At 38.0% G+C, this 20,585-nt stretch overlaps 1 protein-coding gene across 1 annotated transcript in view; it reads right to left on the bottom strand.

Moving 5' to 3' along the window:
- AFG2A (AAA ATPase AFG2A) overlaps positions 1-20,438 on the bottom strand; it is a 323,232-nt gene extending 302,794 nt beyond the window's left edge. Inside the window, exons 1-9 of the mRNA XM_075200108.1 lie at positions 20,277-20,438; positions 15,510-15,634; positions 14,095-14,252; positions 11,481-11,542; positions 8,311-8,922; positions 4,880-5,009; positions 2,769-2,825; positions 2,174-2,297; positions 1,272-1,524 (exon numbers count right to left, since the gene is read on the bottom strand). Of these exons, the coding sequence (XP_075056209.1) occupies positions 1,272-1,524; positions 2,174-2,297; positions 2,769-2,825; positions 4,880-5,009; positions 8,311-8,922; positions 11,481-11,542; positions 14,095-14,252; positions 15,510-15,634; positions 20,277-20,400 (1,645 nt within the window). The 5' untranslated portion in view covers positions 20,401-20,438. The remainder of the gene's footprint in view (positions 1-1,271; positions 1,525-2,173; positions 2,298-2,768; positions 2,826-4,879; positions 5,010-8,310; positions 8,923-11,480; positions 11,543-14,094; positions 14,253-15,509; positions 15,635-20,276) is intronic.
- Between the last annotated feature and the right edge of the window lie 147 nt (positions 20,439-20,585).

Genomic DNA, 20,585 nt, shown 5'->3' on the forward strand with positions numbered 1-20,585 from the left:
AAAATGGGTCTGTGGGACACCCAACAGAAAAATTAGGTCACATAGTAGAATTGGGTGGTAAATCAGACGACATGCAAATGGTGATTAAAAAAGTGTCACAAGCCTGGGGGTAGGGACAGGTGTGGAAGGGTCTTTAAAAAGCTGAAACCAGTTACAACAAATTGTCAGTCTTTTGGGAAAATCAATCCACATTGATAAGCTGTCCATCTTCCAAGCCAATTTCTCATGGCACAGGTTATACAACTCGTGTAAGTTATATTCTGAATGTGTATATGTATGTATATATATATATATATATATATATATATATATATATATATATATATATATATATATATATATCTGTATGCCCTGTACCTTTGTATATTAAATCTATAAATTCAGTAAGTGGCGTCTCTAAGGAATTTGTTAGCCTGTTAAGAAGAATATAGCTCGACCAAATTAACCCTTTGAATGCCTGTGTGTGATTTGTTAATATATTTTACTAACAAGCCTAGTGTGTGCTTGCATTTACATTTGTGTAACAGTCTGGAGGTGTGAAGAGTCTGATTGCTGGAGTGGGCCCTGCTAACCTGTGGGTAGCCAAAAGCCTTGTGTGCCAGTGTGGGACAGTATATTGGGGTCCTATTGCCCGTATTCAATAAGAGGTGGCAAACCTGAAGTGTGTTGGGGTGTGAGAGCGCTGTGTGGGGGCGATTCAGGAGGTCTATAACCTGTGTGATAGGTAGAGAGAGACTCTGAATTGTGTGTAACCTCATACAGTAAACACCGTAAAGTCACGGAAGCTGGGAGCGTTTTCGTGACAATTACTACAACTGCCCCGACCCGACAACATCATGATACCACTTGGCTGGCAAAAGTTTCTGGGGAGAACACTGCAACTGAAGTTTAAAATGCACGAATCAATGGTCTCTATTATAATAGGTCTTAAAATATTTTGGCAAACATTTGGACCACTGCATGACCATATGGAAAAATAAATCTTCCAATAAGAAGTATCTCAAGTTCGCAAAAACAGTCTATGTACAGAATGTATGTGGGAGTATACACTTTGCATATTGTATTTAGTGGCATTTTACTCTTCTACAATCTGAGAGGCAACAAAATCTACAAAATTCATAGGATTCTGCAAAACTACAAAATGTGACATCCATCAGCCAGCAATTCACCTCCTGCATTGAATGTCAGTTACATTACAACCAAATAGTTGTAAGGATTTATTTTCAGTACAATAATGTTGTCACCATTTCTATGATATAACAAGAACTTACCTGCCTCCTTACACAATGCTGCTAAATCTGCCCCCACGTAGCCATGGGCACTGTCTGCTAGCTGCAACAGTTCCTCCCCGGTCAACTGATGTGGGACTTTCACAAGTATCCGCTGGAGAACGTCCAGACGTCCCTGAGCATTAGGGACACCAATTTCTATTTCCTTGTCAAATCGCCCAGGACGACGTAATGCAGTGTCCAGTGAATGAGGGCGGTTTGTTGCACCAAGCACCAACAGCTGACTCTGACCTTCCTAAGAAATACGCATATTATTAAACAAAAAAAAAATCAAATATATATTGGAGCACTCAGAGATAATCATGCCTAGGTGAACACTGTAATCCACGAGAGTACAGAAAAGATGTTGAATGTGTGATGGAGGCTTATGAATGGTGTATGGGGAGAGTAAAATGTAAGGTACCAATGAAGGTAGAAAACACAGCAACACTTTGAAACAGAGGGATAAAATACAATCATATTTGGACATAAAGTTATGGGCGCAAGAGAGGTGTCTACTACAGTAAATGTACCTGGTCATTTCATAGATTATTATATGTTAAATAGGATTCTTGAAGGTCTGATGGACACTTCCAAAAAATATGTAATTTGCCAATGCTTGGCTTTCCTGAAATTAATTCCCAAAGGGGAAACATGCTAAAGGAATAAAAAGCTCTGTATTCTTAATAATGTAGACTTGGGGAATATTGCTCATAGTTGGTGCTGTAGCCAATAGAAATAGCAACTTGCTATATTGACAAAACATAATTTCATCATTTGTCTTTTATCCAGGGATGTAGAGCAGGGCACAATATCAGAAGTGCCCCTAGATAAGGATATGCCCTGAGTGCAGTGTTATGTTTTAGTGTCTATCCCGACCCCAGGTTTAAGCATATGGATCTTACCGAGCCAATCCCGTCCATCAGTGTAAGTAAGGAGGCCACCACCCTTTTCTCCACTTCATTCTGTGCCCCTTCTCTTTTTGGACAAAGTGCATCCAGCTCATCAATAAATATAATGGAAGGTTGACTATAAAAATAAAAGAAGCATTCCCTTTAAATCTCAGATCTATTTAAAGAATAAGTAGTACATTTGTTGTATATACATGGCTAGACAATGAAATGGCCCATGTCCACATTCAGAATCAGACCTGAACAAATCCTGAGCCAAGACCTCCTCGCCAATCTTGCCTGCATTTTTTGTATTTTGAATAAGGACCTTAATATGCAGAACAGGCGGCAGAAAAAGAAATGCAACACACAAAGACAAATCACAGACTTTAAGGCATTAGGAAATTCTAGATACAATGCACATTGGGACATATGTACTAGAATTCTGCAATTCTGAAGAAAATAGATTGAAAATAGTATTGTACCCCAAAGTAATAAATAAGATGCTTATTTTCCTCCAACAAGTTAAAACAAAACAATAATGCAATACATTGTAATATAAAGGCAAGCTGAAGTGAACCACTAAAATATTTCACAGTTGTAACATTACCGTTGCGATGCTTCAGCAAATATCTGCCGCAGTCTAGCCTCTGACTCTCCATAATATCTGTATTGAAAAGGGAGCGTGATAATTAAACAGATTCACTGTTTTCTAGCTTGCAGATAAATATATAACAACAAGTTTTATTGTTTTACAGCCTGCAGTCAAATAAATTAATCTGGCCTCACACTTTACAACCCAATCACTCAATCTAATAATATCTTAGTGAATTGTGTGAATGACAACAGATCCACTAAAATGAAATGTGAATAGCAAAATGTATTGATAATTTGATCACATTGAAGCTGACTGAAATTGTCTAGAGCAATTGAGTGATTTAAGTCTGACTACCGTACAACTGCCTCACAATGCACATGTGCCGAGAAGATCTTTCTGCTTTGTTCTGCAATGCGTGTAATCACTAATTTTTTGGCTCATGATCTGATTGTGGCATGTGTGCTTGAATTGTACAACGGAGTGATTGCACAGAAAAGCAATTACTCTTTTGGAAAAAGTTGAAATGATGCGTGTGACCAATTTAACAGATGACATATGCACATGAAAGCCACATTCACATTCCTATCCTGTGGTGCCTGTAACCACCATCAGGTCACAGTGATAATAACTGTCCACAATTGGTAAGGGATTTTAGTGTCGTCTTGTACAATGAGGGGGATGCTCCATGAGCTTTCCTGTCTTTATTCATTAGATCTTAAATTGACCTAGGTTTAAATGCCATGCCCTGATCTAAAATGACATACTGTCAATTTTGCTATTTACTTGTAAACCTAACATCAATGTATGTTTTCACCCTAGACCTCACCTTAAATATTCACTTCAAAGGCACTGCATAGAATTAAAAATAATATATATGTCAGATTGCCTTGACAAGGGGAATAACGAAGCAGCACACTCTCTTCGGCGTGCCGGACAAGAGAGTAGCTATTTGGTAATGCATGTATTTACATCTAGCCAGGTCAGGAAGAAAAGGAAGAATCAGGACTATTACACAAACATTTAATTTTTGTCTTTTTCTTTGCATTAACAAAATGATCACTTTATATAATGGCAACTATTACTTTAGCTGCAAGCTCCCTTTACTTTATTCTAATGATAACTATCATCACTTTTATCCCACTCCTGAAAAATCAGCGTTGAAGAAATGGACACACTGGCTTTAATTTCCTGTTGTCCAGGGTATCAAATAATTCCAAACATTCCTGGCCACCTATGAACGCTTCTGCAGACAAGCTCTGCTGTTTCAATAGTCAGACTATTGCTGTCTGTTTAGATAATTTAGTAAAATCATGATTTATTACTTTACCAAACAGGGTAGTAGCTATGCATACAGGGACACAGTCATGATAAATAAAAGGGAATTTATGTGCAGTAGATACTTAATACCAACAGAATCATATGATAATGTGTAACCCATTCTTTTAGAACAGTTAAATGATAGAGATAGAAGCACTCTATAATAGTCTTTTACACATCTATATGTCTGATGTTTCTATCTAAAATCAATATGCTCCCCTCGAAGGTGCGTCATCCATTCAAAAGAACAAGTTGAGAACATAATAGTTGCCCCATTCAGCCGTAGATTAGTCTAGGGCTGGGTACAAACTACAGGAAAATTTTAACGATGCAATATTTATATCAATTTTACCAGTGGATGAAAAAAAAAAAAAGTCCCGATCAGCCTGTCGAGTCATGTGTACACACTATTGAAGTTTTACACAATTTACAGTGAAATCTGTGCTCTGTCATAACCGTCAGTTGAAAAGATTGTGACTCTGCACACTCCATAGAGAACTATGGACACTGTCGGTCATGAGTGCATACACACTGCAGAATTGTAACAACATCCTTCCTTCTTTGAACGAAATATATTTAGTTCAGTTAAAAAATCTCGTTCAACAATATAATGTGCTTTGGAATGATAATTGTCCATTGTTGCAGGGTACACACTAATGTGATATCGGGCCAAACAGTTGTTTATCGTCTGTTGGCCCGATAATTGGCTGAAAACACTGCAGTGTATACCCAGCCTAACGGTGGCACATCTCTGTAAATCAAAAATGTCACATAGCCCAGAGTTTCATGATTAGAGTTAATCTTACTTGCTCATTATTTCCGGACCATTGATAACTGAAACATAAGCTCCAACTTCATTAGCGATTGCTCGTGCTATCAGTGTCTTGCCTGTCCCTGGAGGCCCATAAAGTAGAACTCCTCGTGGAGGAGGTATTCCTGCAAATGAAGCAGAAAAAGACCTTTAACAGCTCAATGCGCAGCATTTACAAGGTAAAAGGATTTCACTTTCCAGTTAGCCTATTATGGCAATGACAATAAAAAAAAAAAAGAAATTTTTAATACTGGCTTATATGCTATCTTCTTGGCTTTTAGATGTGCAGCACATTTTACTATCTATACAACAACTAAAATTACGGAAACAAAACACCTAAAAGCAAAAGACAGATACAACAGTGCACTCTAAGAGCTTTTAACCACTAGCATTTAAATACTAAGCTGACTGCATGCTCTGTAATTGCATTAAAAACACAAATAAAACGCATGTAAATATGAAGTCCATTGCAATCTATGTATCCAAACTCACTGGCTTTCATAGTTCCATCTACGGTACTTTTTTTTTTACAAAGTTTTCTACATTTCAGTTAATTTGAAACATGTCAGCGCACATGAAAAAATTTGATTATCTCTATGGGATCGCATTGTGTATATACCCACTAGGAGTTTATACCAGCGGTTTAACCAGAATGTACTGTATTTTATGTCCAGGGCCAATTCATTTCAATAAAGTTGTTCACTACATGTAGACACTCCACTGAAATGAACAGCCCACTGAAATAAAGGGACCATTCACATTCCCCAGCAGTGTTCATTTGTATTTCCCCACAACAGAGATTCAATGAATCTCTAGTAATGCATTATCAAAGCAAAGAGTCCCTAGGACTCCACTTACTGCCAACCAATTCAATTGCAGCGAGCATGTGAAACCATTTGCAGCACGGTGGCTTAGTGGTTAGCACTTCTGCCTCACAGCACTGGGATCATGAGTTCGATTCCCAACCATGGCCTTATCTGTGTGGAGTTTGTATGTTCTCCTCATGTTTGCGTGGGTTTCCTCCCACATTCCAAAAACATACCAGTAGGTTAATTGGCTGTAAGCCCCAATGGGGCAGAGACTGATGTGAGTTCTCTGTACAGCGCTGCGGAATTAGTAACGCCATATAAATAGATGACGATGATGATGAATTGCTATTGGTTGAGCGGCTAACGGGTGTACCAGTCAATTTATTCCACAGTCCTAGTGGAGCAGTTTGTGTCTTCTAGTATGATCCCCCCCCCCCCCCACCCACCCATGGATTACAATTTAACAAGACTTCCTTTGGATTACAAGAAGAATTCCCTCGTATTACAAATAAAGAACAATTTCCATGGATTACAAGCAGAATACTCTAGGTATACATATGTTTATGTAGGTTCAAAATTAAGAATTCCAACTGGATTTTCCATAAATACTCTTTATATGAATTACAAGAAGTTATTCTTGGAATATGAAAAGAATATTTTTCTTTTTAATGAACAAAGGCTATATTTGGGCAGTATTTATTTAACAGTTTCGTCTGTGTTTTTTTTTTATTTCAATTCATTCTTATTTTAGTATAGTGGAACAGGGTATTATGGACCTCTTAACATAATAATGCTACTACTTGTAGTCATTGGAAGGGAAGTAGGAGCTGTCTGTTCTCCACTCACCTCCACAGAGGCTCTAGTCCCTCACTGATCAGTATGGGCCCATTCCACTATGGGGGTCTAACAAGCTGTGGGTTTGCAGTCAGGTGATGGTTTACACGCTACACTTGTTGTCCCATTGATTTAGTGGGAATCATCCCAGGTTATCCACTTTTTACTGGTTTTTTACTATAGCAGGTGACCTCGTCCCCATTTTAGCCTGCCCAGGCTGTCTATCGCTGCGGCTAGTTGACGGATTTTTGGGGGAGAGTGCTGCCCACAATAAATAAAGATGCATGCAGGTCTGAAAGCCTAAATAAAGATACATTGTAGTGTACTATTTCTCAACACACGCACAGCTTTCTGGAGAAGTCAGCAGCCGTGCCACTCCTTCTAACTGGTGCCTCTATGCCACAGGCATAATGTAAATAAGATGGTAGTGGGATGAAGAATTTATCACACTGTGAAACTTGCACAATGTGATGCCAGGATATATATATAGACAAAGGAAGTGTCTTACAGACTTAGTGGATATCTCTTGCTGTTATAAAAATGGTGGATTTTATTTTGGGAAACCATGGGGACACAAACAAGTAAGCTATTAATTTTATTTTTACAAAGCGCAGCACATGAAACACACCAAGATACACACTCATGGGCATTAAAATTGGTAAAAAAGTAAATACCTAGGTATACTTTAATGGGGGTTGCATCATGTAGGATGAAATAGTTTATTGTAATGTATAGGCCAAATTATTGGATTTAAATGCAAAGTTTCATCACAATAGAATCTAGGGTGTATTTAATCTCCACTACTTTTCAGGAATATGTGTTTAACTCCTCTTTCACCCATGGTCTGCATTAAACCTAATTAGCATGCTGACAGCTTACTGAGGTGGGGCAACGTCAGAGCTGTCAGTATTGTTCTGATGCAGCACTTACAAAGTATCTCGCCCACATCTGTACATCAAATTAATCTCTACCAATCACCAGTGAGCTCTCTTGTATGGAGGAAGCAGTGAAAACGTCACTTTAAAGTCCAATGTACTTCCACTGTAGGGCCATCCCCTCATTCATTTAAACGTTTCAGTTTTTATATTAAAATACTATGTTTGGCATCATTTTTTATGTACAATAAACAGGAGAATGAGGGGGGGACTGTATTTATTACCTGTGTCATTTTCTTACTTTTAACTGTTTTTATTATATTGGTAGAAATACATTTGCCAGTATAAAATGAACCTGTAAGGCACAAAATGCATCCCATTAAAAATATAGGTAGAGGCCTGTTCTGCATCACCTCTAATGATGTCTAAAACAAAAAAATCATTTTGTGGGAAGAAAAATGCTGTGTGCCCCCCCAAATACTAAGAAAAGCCCAAATAAACCTTCCCCTGCCCTTCAATCTCATTTAAATATCTCATCATACAAAACAAAATCTCATTTTTGCATGTGGCTGTAAATAATCTAAAGAGTTTTGTACCCCTTACAAACCTGGTGACTGTAATATGATGCCCACAAGCAATGAAAACCTCGATTAAGCCGTCTCTTCCTATTAGAACTTGCTAAGTTATGTACCCCCTGCAGATGTCGCCATTGTTACATGTAAATTCCAGGCCTTTCACATAAAAGCAAGCTTACGTACACGACTCTTGTAGATGTCACTAAAATGTATTTTGCTGCAGACCCACAGTTTTGCATTTTTAAAACTGATCCTCATTGACTTCATACATGCAATCTTTACTTGTGCCGTAAGAAAAACTGAATAGAACCACAATATTTAATGTGAACTTACCGTAAGATTTAAAGAGTTCAGGCTGCTTCAGGGGCAACTCTATGGTTTCCCTGATCTCCTTCAATTGGGTGTTTAAACCACCAATCATGTCGTACGTAACTCTGTTTCTGATATCATCTTCCAATTGAGAAACCAATTTTGGACTCCTGAACCGGATATGAGTGTGAGGAGAAATGTAATAAAATGTATCTGTGTTACATCTAACTCCAATCTTCCTGTGTGGAAATACTCCACCATTGCCATCACTGGTACCAGCTAAGACACATACGGGACTCTGGGAAGTCTCACAGCATGGCTCTCCTGCACTCTGCTCTTCTACAACGGCTTCTATGTCAGAAGAAGGAAGTGAAGCTCTACTGTCCTCGGGTTTGCATGGAGTACTTGTGACTGCTACATCCTGTTGGTCCTCAATATCAAGTAGGCTGAGCTGTAAGGACAAGTCCACACAACTGATATCCTTGCTGGACTTGTCCATAGTTGCCTCGTGTATGTTATTGAACAATGGTTCTTGCACTACTCCATCAGGTCCTTTTAAGCTGGTCACTTGCAAGCTGCATGGCCGCCCATAGAAACTTAAGTGTAAAAAGTTTCCAGGTAAAACTATCTTCCCGTCTAGAATTCAGTTGAGAGAACCAAGAATGAGCAGATTTTTTAAAAGAAAGGAAATACATGAGTAAATATATGTTACATTTACATTTGCTGGGCATGCTGCTATCTTGCATGTTCTTATATAATAAATAGAGTACAATCACGTACATAAATGGAAATATACAGACGTAGGACATAAAGAGACATGGTTACATAGCCTCTTCATTCCAATTACAGGGCCATGGTCTAATGGAGTGATTCAGTAGGCTACTAACTGGGACAACTGTCTTATGCATCACTACTTAGGGCATACTGCTTCACTTGTTTTAACACAGACAATGAAGTTCTTCACTAAAAGAGGTTATTACCCTGTTCTCTCAAACAGTAACTTCTTATCATATTTTTCATTTGCAAACTGCAGAGGTTGCAAGATGTAGGCATACATTTCATTACAGTGCTCGGGTCTTAACATGCGTTACGGTCTGTTTGCTTCACATATTCGTAATTAAAGAAGACCGGAGATTGGAAAATCTCTTGTTTTTACACTTCTCTGCTCTATATGCCTTATTGAGCATTAATGGCCAGATGTCACTAAGCAATTAAATATACAACAAGCCATTATATTTAAAGCTATTTTACTTTTCTCTTTATATATACTATTATATTCTTGTACAGTAAAGATGAATAAGATTAATTTTAATAATAAAATGTCAAGAGCATAGATCTATATTGCACCAAGCATCCCTGGGCCGCACATGAACCATTTTCTGCAGAGTTGTCAACATTTGTAAATACGGCCCAGGGACACATTGCTGCTGGGAAATTGGGCACTACAACAGCCATAACAATCTGTTTACTGAAGATGGTTATAATTAACTCACAAAGCCCAGGGAATGATACTGGTGTGAGAATTCCATCCAATAAACAAAAAAAGAGGAATTGTACTGAAAACTTAGTCAATATTGATAAACAGTGACATTTTCATGGGCAAAAATATTTAGGGACAAATCTTTAAAATCTGGGACTGGCAATTTAGAAACAGTTGACAATTATTATGTGCTTTTATGTTAATTAAATATGCAATTCATAATTTGCGGTCCAAAAACTAAAGATTCACAAATAACTTTCTAGTAGAGCCTTCTGGCTACATAACAATTGATTTGGCTGGAGTGTAGACATGATGTTGGAATAATTATATGAATTAAAGAGGACCACTTGTCTGCATACAACGCGCCCAGGAATTTTGTAGACAACCAATTTTCATGTGAACACAGGGTATGAACTAAATAGAACCATGGCATCATAGGTTCTGAGTGCGTACATAGGCTGTGGACACATGAATACCAGTCCAGTCCATAAAATGACTGCTTCAACCTCATGTAGGTGCACTTTCGATAATATAATATAATATAATGGCGGAGTCAGATGTTTTCTGCTATCTGTATATAAACTTTCAACATGTAGACATTCATCATCATAGATGCCTCCCAACATATCAAATGGCAAAAGAGGGACATTTAATATCTTTTATTTAGAAAAAAAAACACCTTTCAGCCCTTCGTAGACATGCAACACTTTTGGACTATGGAATAATTTATCCATACAAGTGGATACGCATCAGAACCCAAAAAAGGACAATGGAATGAAAAAGGACAGGGTGATTCAGAGCCAAAAAACGTATAGTTGGGAGCTATACCATAATTATCCTGTAAAACCCATCTTGTTCACTCATCATCATCATCTATTTATATAGCGCCACTGATTCCGTAGCGCTGTACAGAGAACTCATTCACATCAGTCCCTGCCCCATTGGAGCTTACAGTCTGAATTCCCTAATATACACACACAGACAGACAGAGAGAGAGACTAAGGTCAATTTTGATAGGAGCCAATTAACCTACATGGTGGCTTAGTTGTTAGATCTTCTGCCTCACAGCACTGGGGTCATGAGTTAAATTCCCGACCATGGCCTTAGCTGTGTGGAGTTTGTATGTTCTCCCTGTGTTTGCGTGGGTTTCCTCCGAGTGCTCCGGTTTCCTCCCACACTCCAAAAAAAAAAACCATACTAGTTACTAGGTTAAATGGCTGCTATCAAAATTGACCCTAGTCTGTGTGTGTGTGTGTGTGTGTGTGTGTGTGTGTGTGTGTGTGTGTGTGTGTGTGTTAGACTGTAACCTCCAATGGGGCAGGGACTGATGTGAATGAGTTCTCTGTACAGCGTTGCGGAATCAGTGGCGCTATATAAATAAATGGTGATGATGATAATATGTTTTTGGAGTGTGGGAGGAAACTGGAGCACCTGGAGGAAACCCATGCAAACACAGGGAGAACATACAAACTCCACACAAATAAGGCCATGGTCGGGAATTTAACTCATGACCCCAGGCGCTGTGAGGCAGAAGTGCTAACCACTACGCCACCATGCTGCCCTCACTCACGTTCACTTGAACATTTGAGGGACAAGTCAATGAACTTCCCAATATACAGAAAGGAGCAACCATTTGTTCTCCATCTCCCACTGTATTTCCACATGGAACATGGGAGTTAACAAAACAAAACAAAAAAAAACCAAGACCTCTTACCCATGAGCCTCAGCAGAAAAGAAGACAGTTCTTCAGTATTGACAGCGTCAGCATCTCTCTCCCTGTGATGATGAATGGAAATAATACGGCATGGTGAATAAAGGCCTCTCACATGTAATGTGTACTGGCAGTGTCTCACACAGATGTTACAACTTAAGCTTTATCAATCTTTGTAGTAACAAGCTTAACCCAATTTTGTATGCTATATGCACTTGTCCAGGAGGGAAACAAATACTGAGCAGCCCTCTTACAGGGAACTCATGTTTCAGCAGAACAAATAATACCGCATAAAGGAATTCATTCAGACCAGACCAATCCCCCCACTTGGCATCTGGAGCCGGGTAAACATACTACTAAGAGGTGTATGCATGCAGGTATTACTCTACATTATCGCCTGCTGAATGCTCCTTTCTCTCCACAGAAATATCACGGTGAAGTGCAAGATTAAATGTTTTTACATTCAAGGGATTCTTTTTTGTGTGTGTGTCAGAGGCTATTATATAAAAAACTAAATGTTTTAAATGGCTTCTATTGCTCAACGAGTGATTATCCCTTGTGTTATGAATACCTTCCAAGCAGGTATTTTATTATTTCAAATATAATGTCGGTTTAATTATAAGTTTGTCACTGATCTCCCCTGCTTTAGGGCTGCTTATGGATTATATTTTACTTTCCATTAGCAGAACAGACAAAATAATGTTTACAAAATCACCGCATATTTGAGGAGATAAGGTTTATGTGTGGAGAAGAAAGTTAAAATATAGCTGCTTCATTAAAAGGTTAACTTGGTAACTCAAATAACAGAACCATTTTCACTCAATATTATAGGCTGTTTTCTTATGAACATTGGTTCAGCCGACTAAATGGTTACCTTTACTGCATATAGGTGATATTAAACAAAAAGGATTGTAAAACATATGCTCGTCTCCCTGTTTGTATTCAGTCACCAGTATCGCACGCCAAGATATATATATATATATATATATATATATATATATATATATATATATATATATATATATATATATTACATATACACACACACATACAGAGACCAATTTTTAATCACATGGAAAAGACTATAGAATAAATTGCACAGTGTCAATGGATGTACAGTATAAACATTAGCCCTTATTTTGTAAAAGAAGTAACTGCTATAAAAAAATGTGCAATTGTTCCACTAGATGGTGCTATAATACTATACAAATATTTATTTTAGAAGACATTGAATTTAATATTTAAAATAGTGAGGTTATGTATCCTTAAATGTATATTAAATATGCTTGGATTGTGTCCAATTTTCCTGTTTCCATAATAATATATATATTTAATTAATTTCTCTTACTCAATGAGATAAAGGTGATACGCAATAACTGCATAATGTAGTCATATTTGCAATCCAAAACCAATCTGCAGGTATAGATTATAAATAAATATAATAACGTGACTATATGGGGGAGATTTAATTCTATGCCATGTGTCGCAGGACATCTCCACGATGTCCAGCCGCGCACAGTGACGCCTGTTACGGTAAGGAATCGCGTTTTTCAGCACACCTCTACGGGTGCAAGGAAAAATGAGTGAGGATTCATTGACGGACATTGCCCTAGTGTGCCTGTGCGGACTAATCCAGAAGCACTTTGCATTGAATTTAATCTTCAAACTTATCAGTCTAAAAACTTTTTAGTATTTGTTTGCGAACACCCGACTCATCAGCCTTATTCTGTCAAGTGTTAAATACTCCCTGTCTTTCTATCTGTGTCTCCATAGATTGCACTGAAATGGAAACATTATTAATAAAAAAAAAATAAAAAAAAGGAAGTCATCACTCTTATAAATATTATTATCTGCCATTAAAGGTCCGTTTCAAAGGATATACAAAACTCCTACAGGCTCCTTTCTTTTATACATTCTCTCATTCCAGATGTTCATGAAACTACTTCAAAACATACCATTTAAATCAACGTGCATACTTTTTATTTAACCTGAGGCCAAAACACAGAGTACATTTATGTTTTCTGCTGTTAGGGAGATAGTAATTCATAACGTAAACTACACACAGACAACTAAACTTTTCTGTATGATTTCACAGAGCTTTGTATGGGGGCATAGACCAGATGTTACCCAATGGGGCAGAGTAGCTCTGTACAGTAGTGTAGTGTAGTAGAGTTCTTAAGGTATCAGACACACACATTTGGATAGTACATATTGGTGTTTATGTTATTATGATATACATTTACTAATTCATGTTAGATGCATATTGAATAGATATAAAGCCCTTATGAGAGTGTTGCTGCTTTTTGTAGATGTAGAAGGTACTGTTTACCCACACAATAAGAACATACAAGGAGCACTTGAAATGCATCCAACATGTTATCTTCATGATGGCAACATGTTTACGGAAATGAGTTCCATATGTGAACTCATTCATACAGATGAAATCATTTTTCTACTGATGCCAAATAGCTGATTTTTAAAATAACATAGGTAAAATGATTACAAACAACCATATTTAGTAATGCATTCAGATTTAGGTGCTTGTCTGTACAAGCTGTGAAGTACAGGCACTTCTGCTAACCAAGTTATTAAATGGTTCTTATCGTACATTTCATACCTGAGTGTGACTTCTAATTCTTCTGCTTGTAACACAGATCCAGTCAGAGGTTGAACATGAACTACATCACCAGGCTTCACCTTGAGGTTCTTTTGAGCATTCACACTGATGCCGACCTTCCCAGCAGGAAAACCACTGACAGGCCAGGCAGTGCATACCTTGAGGGATCACAGAAGGCGATTATGACAGATACAACTAAATACAGACGTATAACATAATCTGACTTATTGCATGAGAAACAACGCTGCACCAGTTGTTATTTTAACTGGGACTTTTTTTTTTTTTTTTTAAACATATTTTTGGTGCTCCACTTACATTTACTTTGAGAGACCGCCACTATACCAGTATGGGGGACGAGTAGAGTGTTTCGGAAAGGACATGCGAGACATATGTCCTTTAAGCTCACTACACTGCTTAATGTTACCAGGTAGATCAGATGAGTTCTACCTACAAAGATACCTTTCTTGATTCTTGCGCATAAAGCACAAGACTCCAGAAAGGTACGCCAGAGAGTGGCCTGCTGAAAGTAGTGTATCTGCCCACTCCATAGAGAGGGGCAAAGTAAGTTATTGTCATACTGTTATTTTTAACAATGGTTTGACTTTATTGTTGCAGCTGAATAAAACTGATTTAAGCTCTATGCTGTTGGTTTTCCTTTATGCACCAATAACTAGTCACTAACTACAAGAAAGTGGAAATCTGAATATCACTGTTGGATAGAATATGTGTCTAGCATATATTGGTATAATGTGACCGGTATAGTCTGCTGGGTATAGCTAAGCCTAACTCATTACTCACTATGTGTCGCCAATAGATGCCTCGCTAAAAGCTCCTCAGCTGCATAAACATTAGTGTACAGAGGAGAACCGCTGCATCGTCCATCATTGTGTCCTGGCACTTAGGGACACTGCAAGCTATAACTATAGCACAGGTAAGCATTAAACAGATTCAGAAAACAAGATGAGGATAGCACTTCCTAAATAAGACTGCAGGGAAGTAGTGTGTCCATGCTTCTATACCTGCAGTCAATAAGAATGAGTGGAACATTTATGCTTCGACATTATCAAGAGGCTCGTGAAGGTGTATCCTCTAATGATCATCTTATTTAGGCAAATAAAGTATGCAGCATGCAGAGATGTGTGCGGCCCCAGGAGAATGTAACCTTTAGTGTACAACAAGGCTAACTGACAGCTTAGTCCTCCAAAGTCTTTATTTTTGTGCTTCTAACTGGCCCAGATGACCTCCACAGATTCAAATGTATGTCAAGATTTTTTAACATTAAACCAGCTATAACTTAGATTTGACCCTCTTCATTTAAATACTTGTACCATACCGGTGCAGATCACTGTATAATCACAGAGAAGCGTTGTAAAGTTGTAAAGTGCATTTGTACAGCAAATTCATTTAATTTATACCTCTTGTCTCCCATCTTGGCTGGTAAGTAGAGCAGGACGTCCAATACACAACTCAGCTGATTTCATACTGTTCAGTCCGAGCTGTATGAAGGAGCATCGGTAAGCCTTCGGCACCTTGTCTTCCACTAGAAAAGTTATTTATCAAAAAAAAAAAAAAGCACCAGTAACTATTTGTTTCTAGGCAAAGAGGAAAACCTTTTCTCGCTAATTTATAGTGAGCATGACCTGTACTAAATTAGACCTGTCACTTATACCGATAAAGTAATTGGTCAATGATCTAGGACCCCAACCAGTACCTCATAAATATTGACCAGGCTGTGATCCCATGCTAATTTATGCTTGTTACAAAAGTGGATCTCACTTAGAGATTATGCAGTATTTTGTAGTGTTCCATTAGCGGACATTTGCTTTTTCACAGCTGTTTAGAAGCATATGGTGTTTTCCTTTCTTATTCTTAGTGTCTGAAAAACTTAAAGCATAATTCCATCTTTAAATATCTGTATTAAAGCTATTTGACAAAAAAAATGTTTATGTAGTTTTATTTTGTTATTATACCTCTTGGAAATCCCTGTAGCAGTTTTCTATTGTTGTATCTTTTTAAAATGTAATTTTTATTGGATGAAGAACAGCCTGATATCACAACCCTATGTGCAATGATTGCGGCAGTAAACTACAACTCACATACTGCATTGCAAACATGCATCCAGTAGCAGCACTGAACAAAGTCTATCCCCTGTGACATTATCACCAAGCTGTCTTTAGCCTGGCTGCATCAGCTAGCTTGAATCATGCAAAGAAATAAAACCTGCAGATTAAATAACATAAGGTGAAGTTTCTCTTATAAAGTTCAGATTAACGTGTTGCATTAACATATATGTATATTTGAGCAAATTATATTTAATGAAAATACACATATTTAAAAAGTGGAATTATCATTTGATATCAATGTAGTACTGATCTAGAGAAATGAAAAACAGATTAAGTGCAATGTGCATTATGAGTATGTCCATCAGTGTATAATCAAGTCAGTCAGTAGACCTTTTAGTACCCAAGCAATGTTGTAGAACATTTTACTGTACAATTTATAGAATTTTGTAGAAGTGTGGGTGTATTCTACCTGTGCGGATGCTGTCATATTGAGCAAACAGATGTCATTAAATATTATAATGCAGATGTTTAGCTATGAGAAAAAAGTGACACACATTATGCATACATATTTATAGCATCTTTTGAACTCATACATGATTCTGCTGAATTGCATCTTGTAACTCATTCTGAACCTGTTCCATTATGACACATATAAAGACTGAGCTATACTAGCGGATGTGCCCTGTGATCCTAAGACATGCAATCTACCAGACCATCAGCAGAACAATTTAATACCATCTGATGCTCAAGTAAATAAATGCCATCAGACCCACAAGGGGAGGAGTGCCTGTTTACCTAATAAGTCACATGCAACCAGTCACAGGTTACGAACACCCAAAAAAATCCTATATATAAAGCTCAATCAGGTAGGAGGATCACCTTATCAAAGCATCTTGCTGTATTTAAAGGGTAGTTCCAGAAATAATTCATATTGCAAAATGAATAAGATAATAACAAAACACACATACAAGTTACTATGCTATCTCTCTGTGAGCTAGAGATGTCAGCAAACATGCATCATGTGAATTTGGAAAGACAGCAATATTGGGCAGCACAGTGGCCTAGTCGTTAGCACTTCTGCCTCACAGCACTGGGGTCATGAGTTTGATTCCCGACCATGGCCGTATCTGTGTGGAGTTTGTATGTTCTCCCTGTGTTTGCGTGGGTTTCCTCAGGGTGCTCCGGTTTCCTCCCACACTCCAAAAACATACTGGTAGGTTAATTGGCTGCTATCTAAATTGACCCTAGTGTCTCTGTGTGTTAGGGAATTTAGACTGTAGGCTCTAATGGGGCAGGGACTGATGTGAATGAGTTCTCTGTACAGCGCTGCGGAATTAGTGGCGCTATATAAATAACTGATGATGATAGCAATCTGAGCTTTTATATCCCCCTTCTAAAATAGAACCTGTTGGACAACCAAAACTACTCTTCATTTTGTATTATTATTTCGCACAGTAGCATTGTTTTTCACCAAACTGTTTACCTTAAAAGAGATATCCAACCAAAATATTTATTTTCTAGCTAAACCACCCTAACCCAACTAGCAGATCCACGGGTGTTAGATGTTGAAGGGTCACTGAAGTACCGGAAAGATGTTGGCTCAGTGTAATAAGTCAATAAGGTATATTAGAGACTAGCTACGACAGCTGTCCAATCAGTTTGTGGACTCATTGCACTGCAGTTTATTCAATTTAACTTTCCCAGTATCAGCTGTGGAGAAGTGCCTTACCAGTACATGCAGGTGTGAGTGTCTCCAAAACTATGGGGGTCCCAGACACAGGACCCCTCTGTTGTGCTAGTTTGGGTAGGGTGTTCATCTGTAATATCAAACGCTTGGCTGGACCTCATCTTTCAGGGCTGCAGAGAAGCTAATTTGCTTAAATGCTTTTCCAAACTATAACATTGCAGAAAAAGTAAGAACAATGTTTGCTAATCCTATTTTCATTTGGGGTATGTGAATTGAAAACTAGCTATTGTCAGACTTTATTAGTAGTCAAAAAATGAAAGTGTCAAAATAGTGATTCATCGCATGAGACAGCTCTTACATACACCTTCTTTGATACATGTTGAAATAACAGCAGCCTGTGGCTTTATGCCTTGATATGGACAAGGAACTCTGTGACCTTTAACATAAATATCAGAGAAGATATTGCATTATCCTAAATATACTAGCTGAAGCCTAATGCAAGAGATAAAAAGGAGAGCCACACAATAGATTAATCCACTTTGCAGTTTATTATAAAAAATTTCAACAGTAAAGATTAATAACAATTATAATGAAACAGTTTGTTTTTTTTCTTGTGGTGCAAAACTAGATATAGATTATTTGTTATATTACGCCATCTCCACAGCCGTCTTTCCTCCCCTCTAGTAACCACATCACACACCTGTATCTAAGATTTCTCCCGTGCTGCCCCTCTACCTGTTTAGCTTCAAACGGTCATTGAAGCCCATCCGTTAAAAGCCTACTAATCCTCCGCTTAACCATTTCACCATGTAGTATACGTCACCCTCATCATCCTTTTTCTCTCCCACTCTTGCTTCTCGCCTTCAGATCCCTTTACATTAGCCCACTCCATGTGTCAATCGTTTGTCTGCCTCTAGTGAGCAAGGCCCTCTACAATACAGTTCTCACTATAACTTTTACTCACCAGCTACACTGTGCACCTCCTCCTTGACTCCACTTCTCCATTGTCTTTGCACCTCTTTGAATGGCTCTAAACCTATTAGTTGCATCCACACTGACAGCCACAAGGTTCAGCTTGCGCTGAATATACTCCTTGCACCCCATTACCCATCCAGGCTATCAGTAGCTGTGTTGAGTGCTGTAGTGTTATTTGTGCTACTGTATTGTACTGTTTTACCATGTACGGTCTTGTTGTTTTCCTACATTGTTACAGACAACATGTGGCTCACTATAAAGGTTAATAACAATTACTGCACAAACAGCTATGCTTTATATCTTTGCAGTCCAATACTAAATACCAAAAGCAAGACAATACTTTTTTGACCAATGTCAATGTTTGGTTAGTTAGAGAATATGACCCCCCTATGTCTCTGCTATTTTTGTGAAAAGATGGATGTTTAATATTTGAATTATACTTAAAATAATTATTTTTGACAGTATGTGGCACCTTTAGAAAATTTGTTCCATGTGTTACTCTAGTGTTGGTTATAGCAACAACTCAAAAAAACATTTAATTGTTTGCGATGGGTTACTGTATATTTTCTTACAGCTTGTAAGAGATTACATAATTGCCCTCCATTAAATCTGGGACAATTCTTCATGCTGAGATATTTCTCAATATTAAATGTCAGCCTATAATTTCCACTGGAAAGTCATATGCAGAGCAATGTATGGTGTTTAACATCTTCCCTAAATATCATTGCATTTCAATGGATACCATTCCAATGTTTTAGCCAATTAAAAAATATGTTCTAACGGGATTTAAGTATAAAAGCAGGTTAGAGCTAAAAGGGTTATTATTTTGTTGTTTAAAAAGCTTTATCATCTTTGCTTATTAAAATAACTTTTGTATTTCGAGCTGCAAATTCATTTTATCCCAATCGTGCATCCAAAAAGATATAATTTTAATGATAATTTACCACTTTTCACAGAAAAACTCCTCACGAAGTAAAATCTCAAACATTTGGTGCATTACGCATAAACTTACTGAAAAAAATTCATCTAAAATGTAGGTTACTTTAATAAACAAAAAGTGTTAAAAAGTTTGTTATTGCATAGTAGGTACCCATCTACCCTGCAGTCATAATTATGGGTATTTGCATCTGGCCCTGTGATTATCTTGTAGGCACATGTTAAGCTTTTAATTTAGACATGAAGTGCTGCTTTCAAATAAGTATCCTATATTTAGGATTTGTCTTGTTGTTAGGACAACTATAGATCATCACAGCCTGAACTTACTGGGATACACCGGTTGTCTAACTACAAGTCCCACCATGCCCTACCAACCGGTACGCTGAGCCTTGTAGTTCCACAACAGCTGAACGCGCGTCCCCCCCATTGTCTCTCCTCTTTTGTACAGCGAGTGTTCTTATGTCAGTGACATTGAGAGGGTGAGATGGGGCATGCTCGGGTACAGTAGCGGACATTACTACCTTTCTCTAAGAAGTCGGTAACTTTAAGCATGGAGTGCTGGCTGCTGACAGCGGCGGTGTCCGGACTGGGAGAGGCGGTCAGTGAGCCGGCTTTCCCCCGGCTCTTCTTCTTGCTGGCAGACATGCTGCTGCTGCTGCTGCTGCTGTTAAGAGAACACACGTGTTCAACAACAACTTCCTCACACATGTCGTAATCTATGAAATACAAGCGCAGTGAGCGGCAATCTTACAGTTTTTGATTCAACAGAAAATCCATCTGAGACACTATTAGAAGCATTACATCAATACGTCATTTTTCAGCTCCTGGGT

This window comes from Mixophyes fleayi, chromosome 1 (assembly GCF_038048845.1).
Source record: "Mixophyes fleayi isolate aMixFle1 chromosome 1, aMixFle1.hap1, whole genome shotgun sequence".
Classification (NCBI taxonomy): Eukaryota; Metazoa; Chordata; class Amphibia; order Anura; family Limnodynastidae; genus Mixophyes; species Mixophyes fleayi.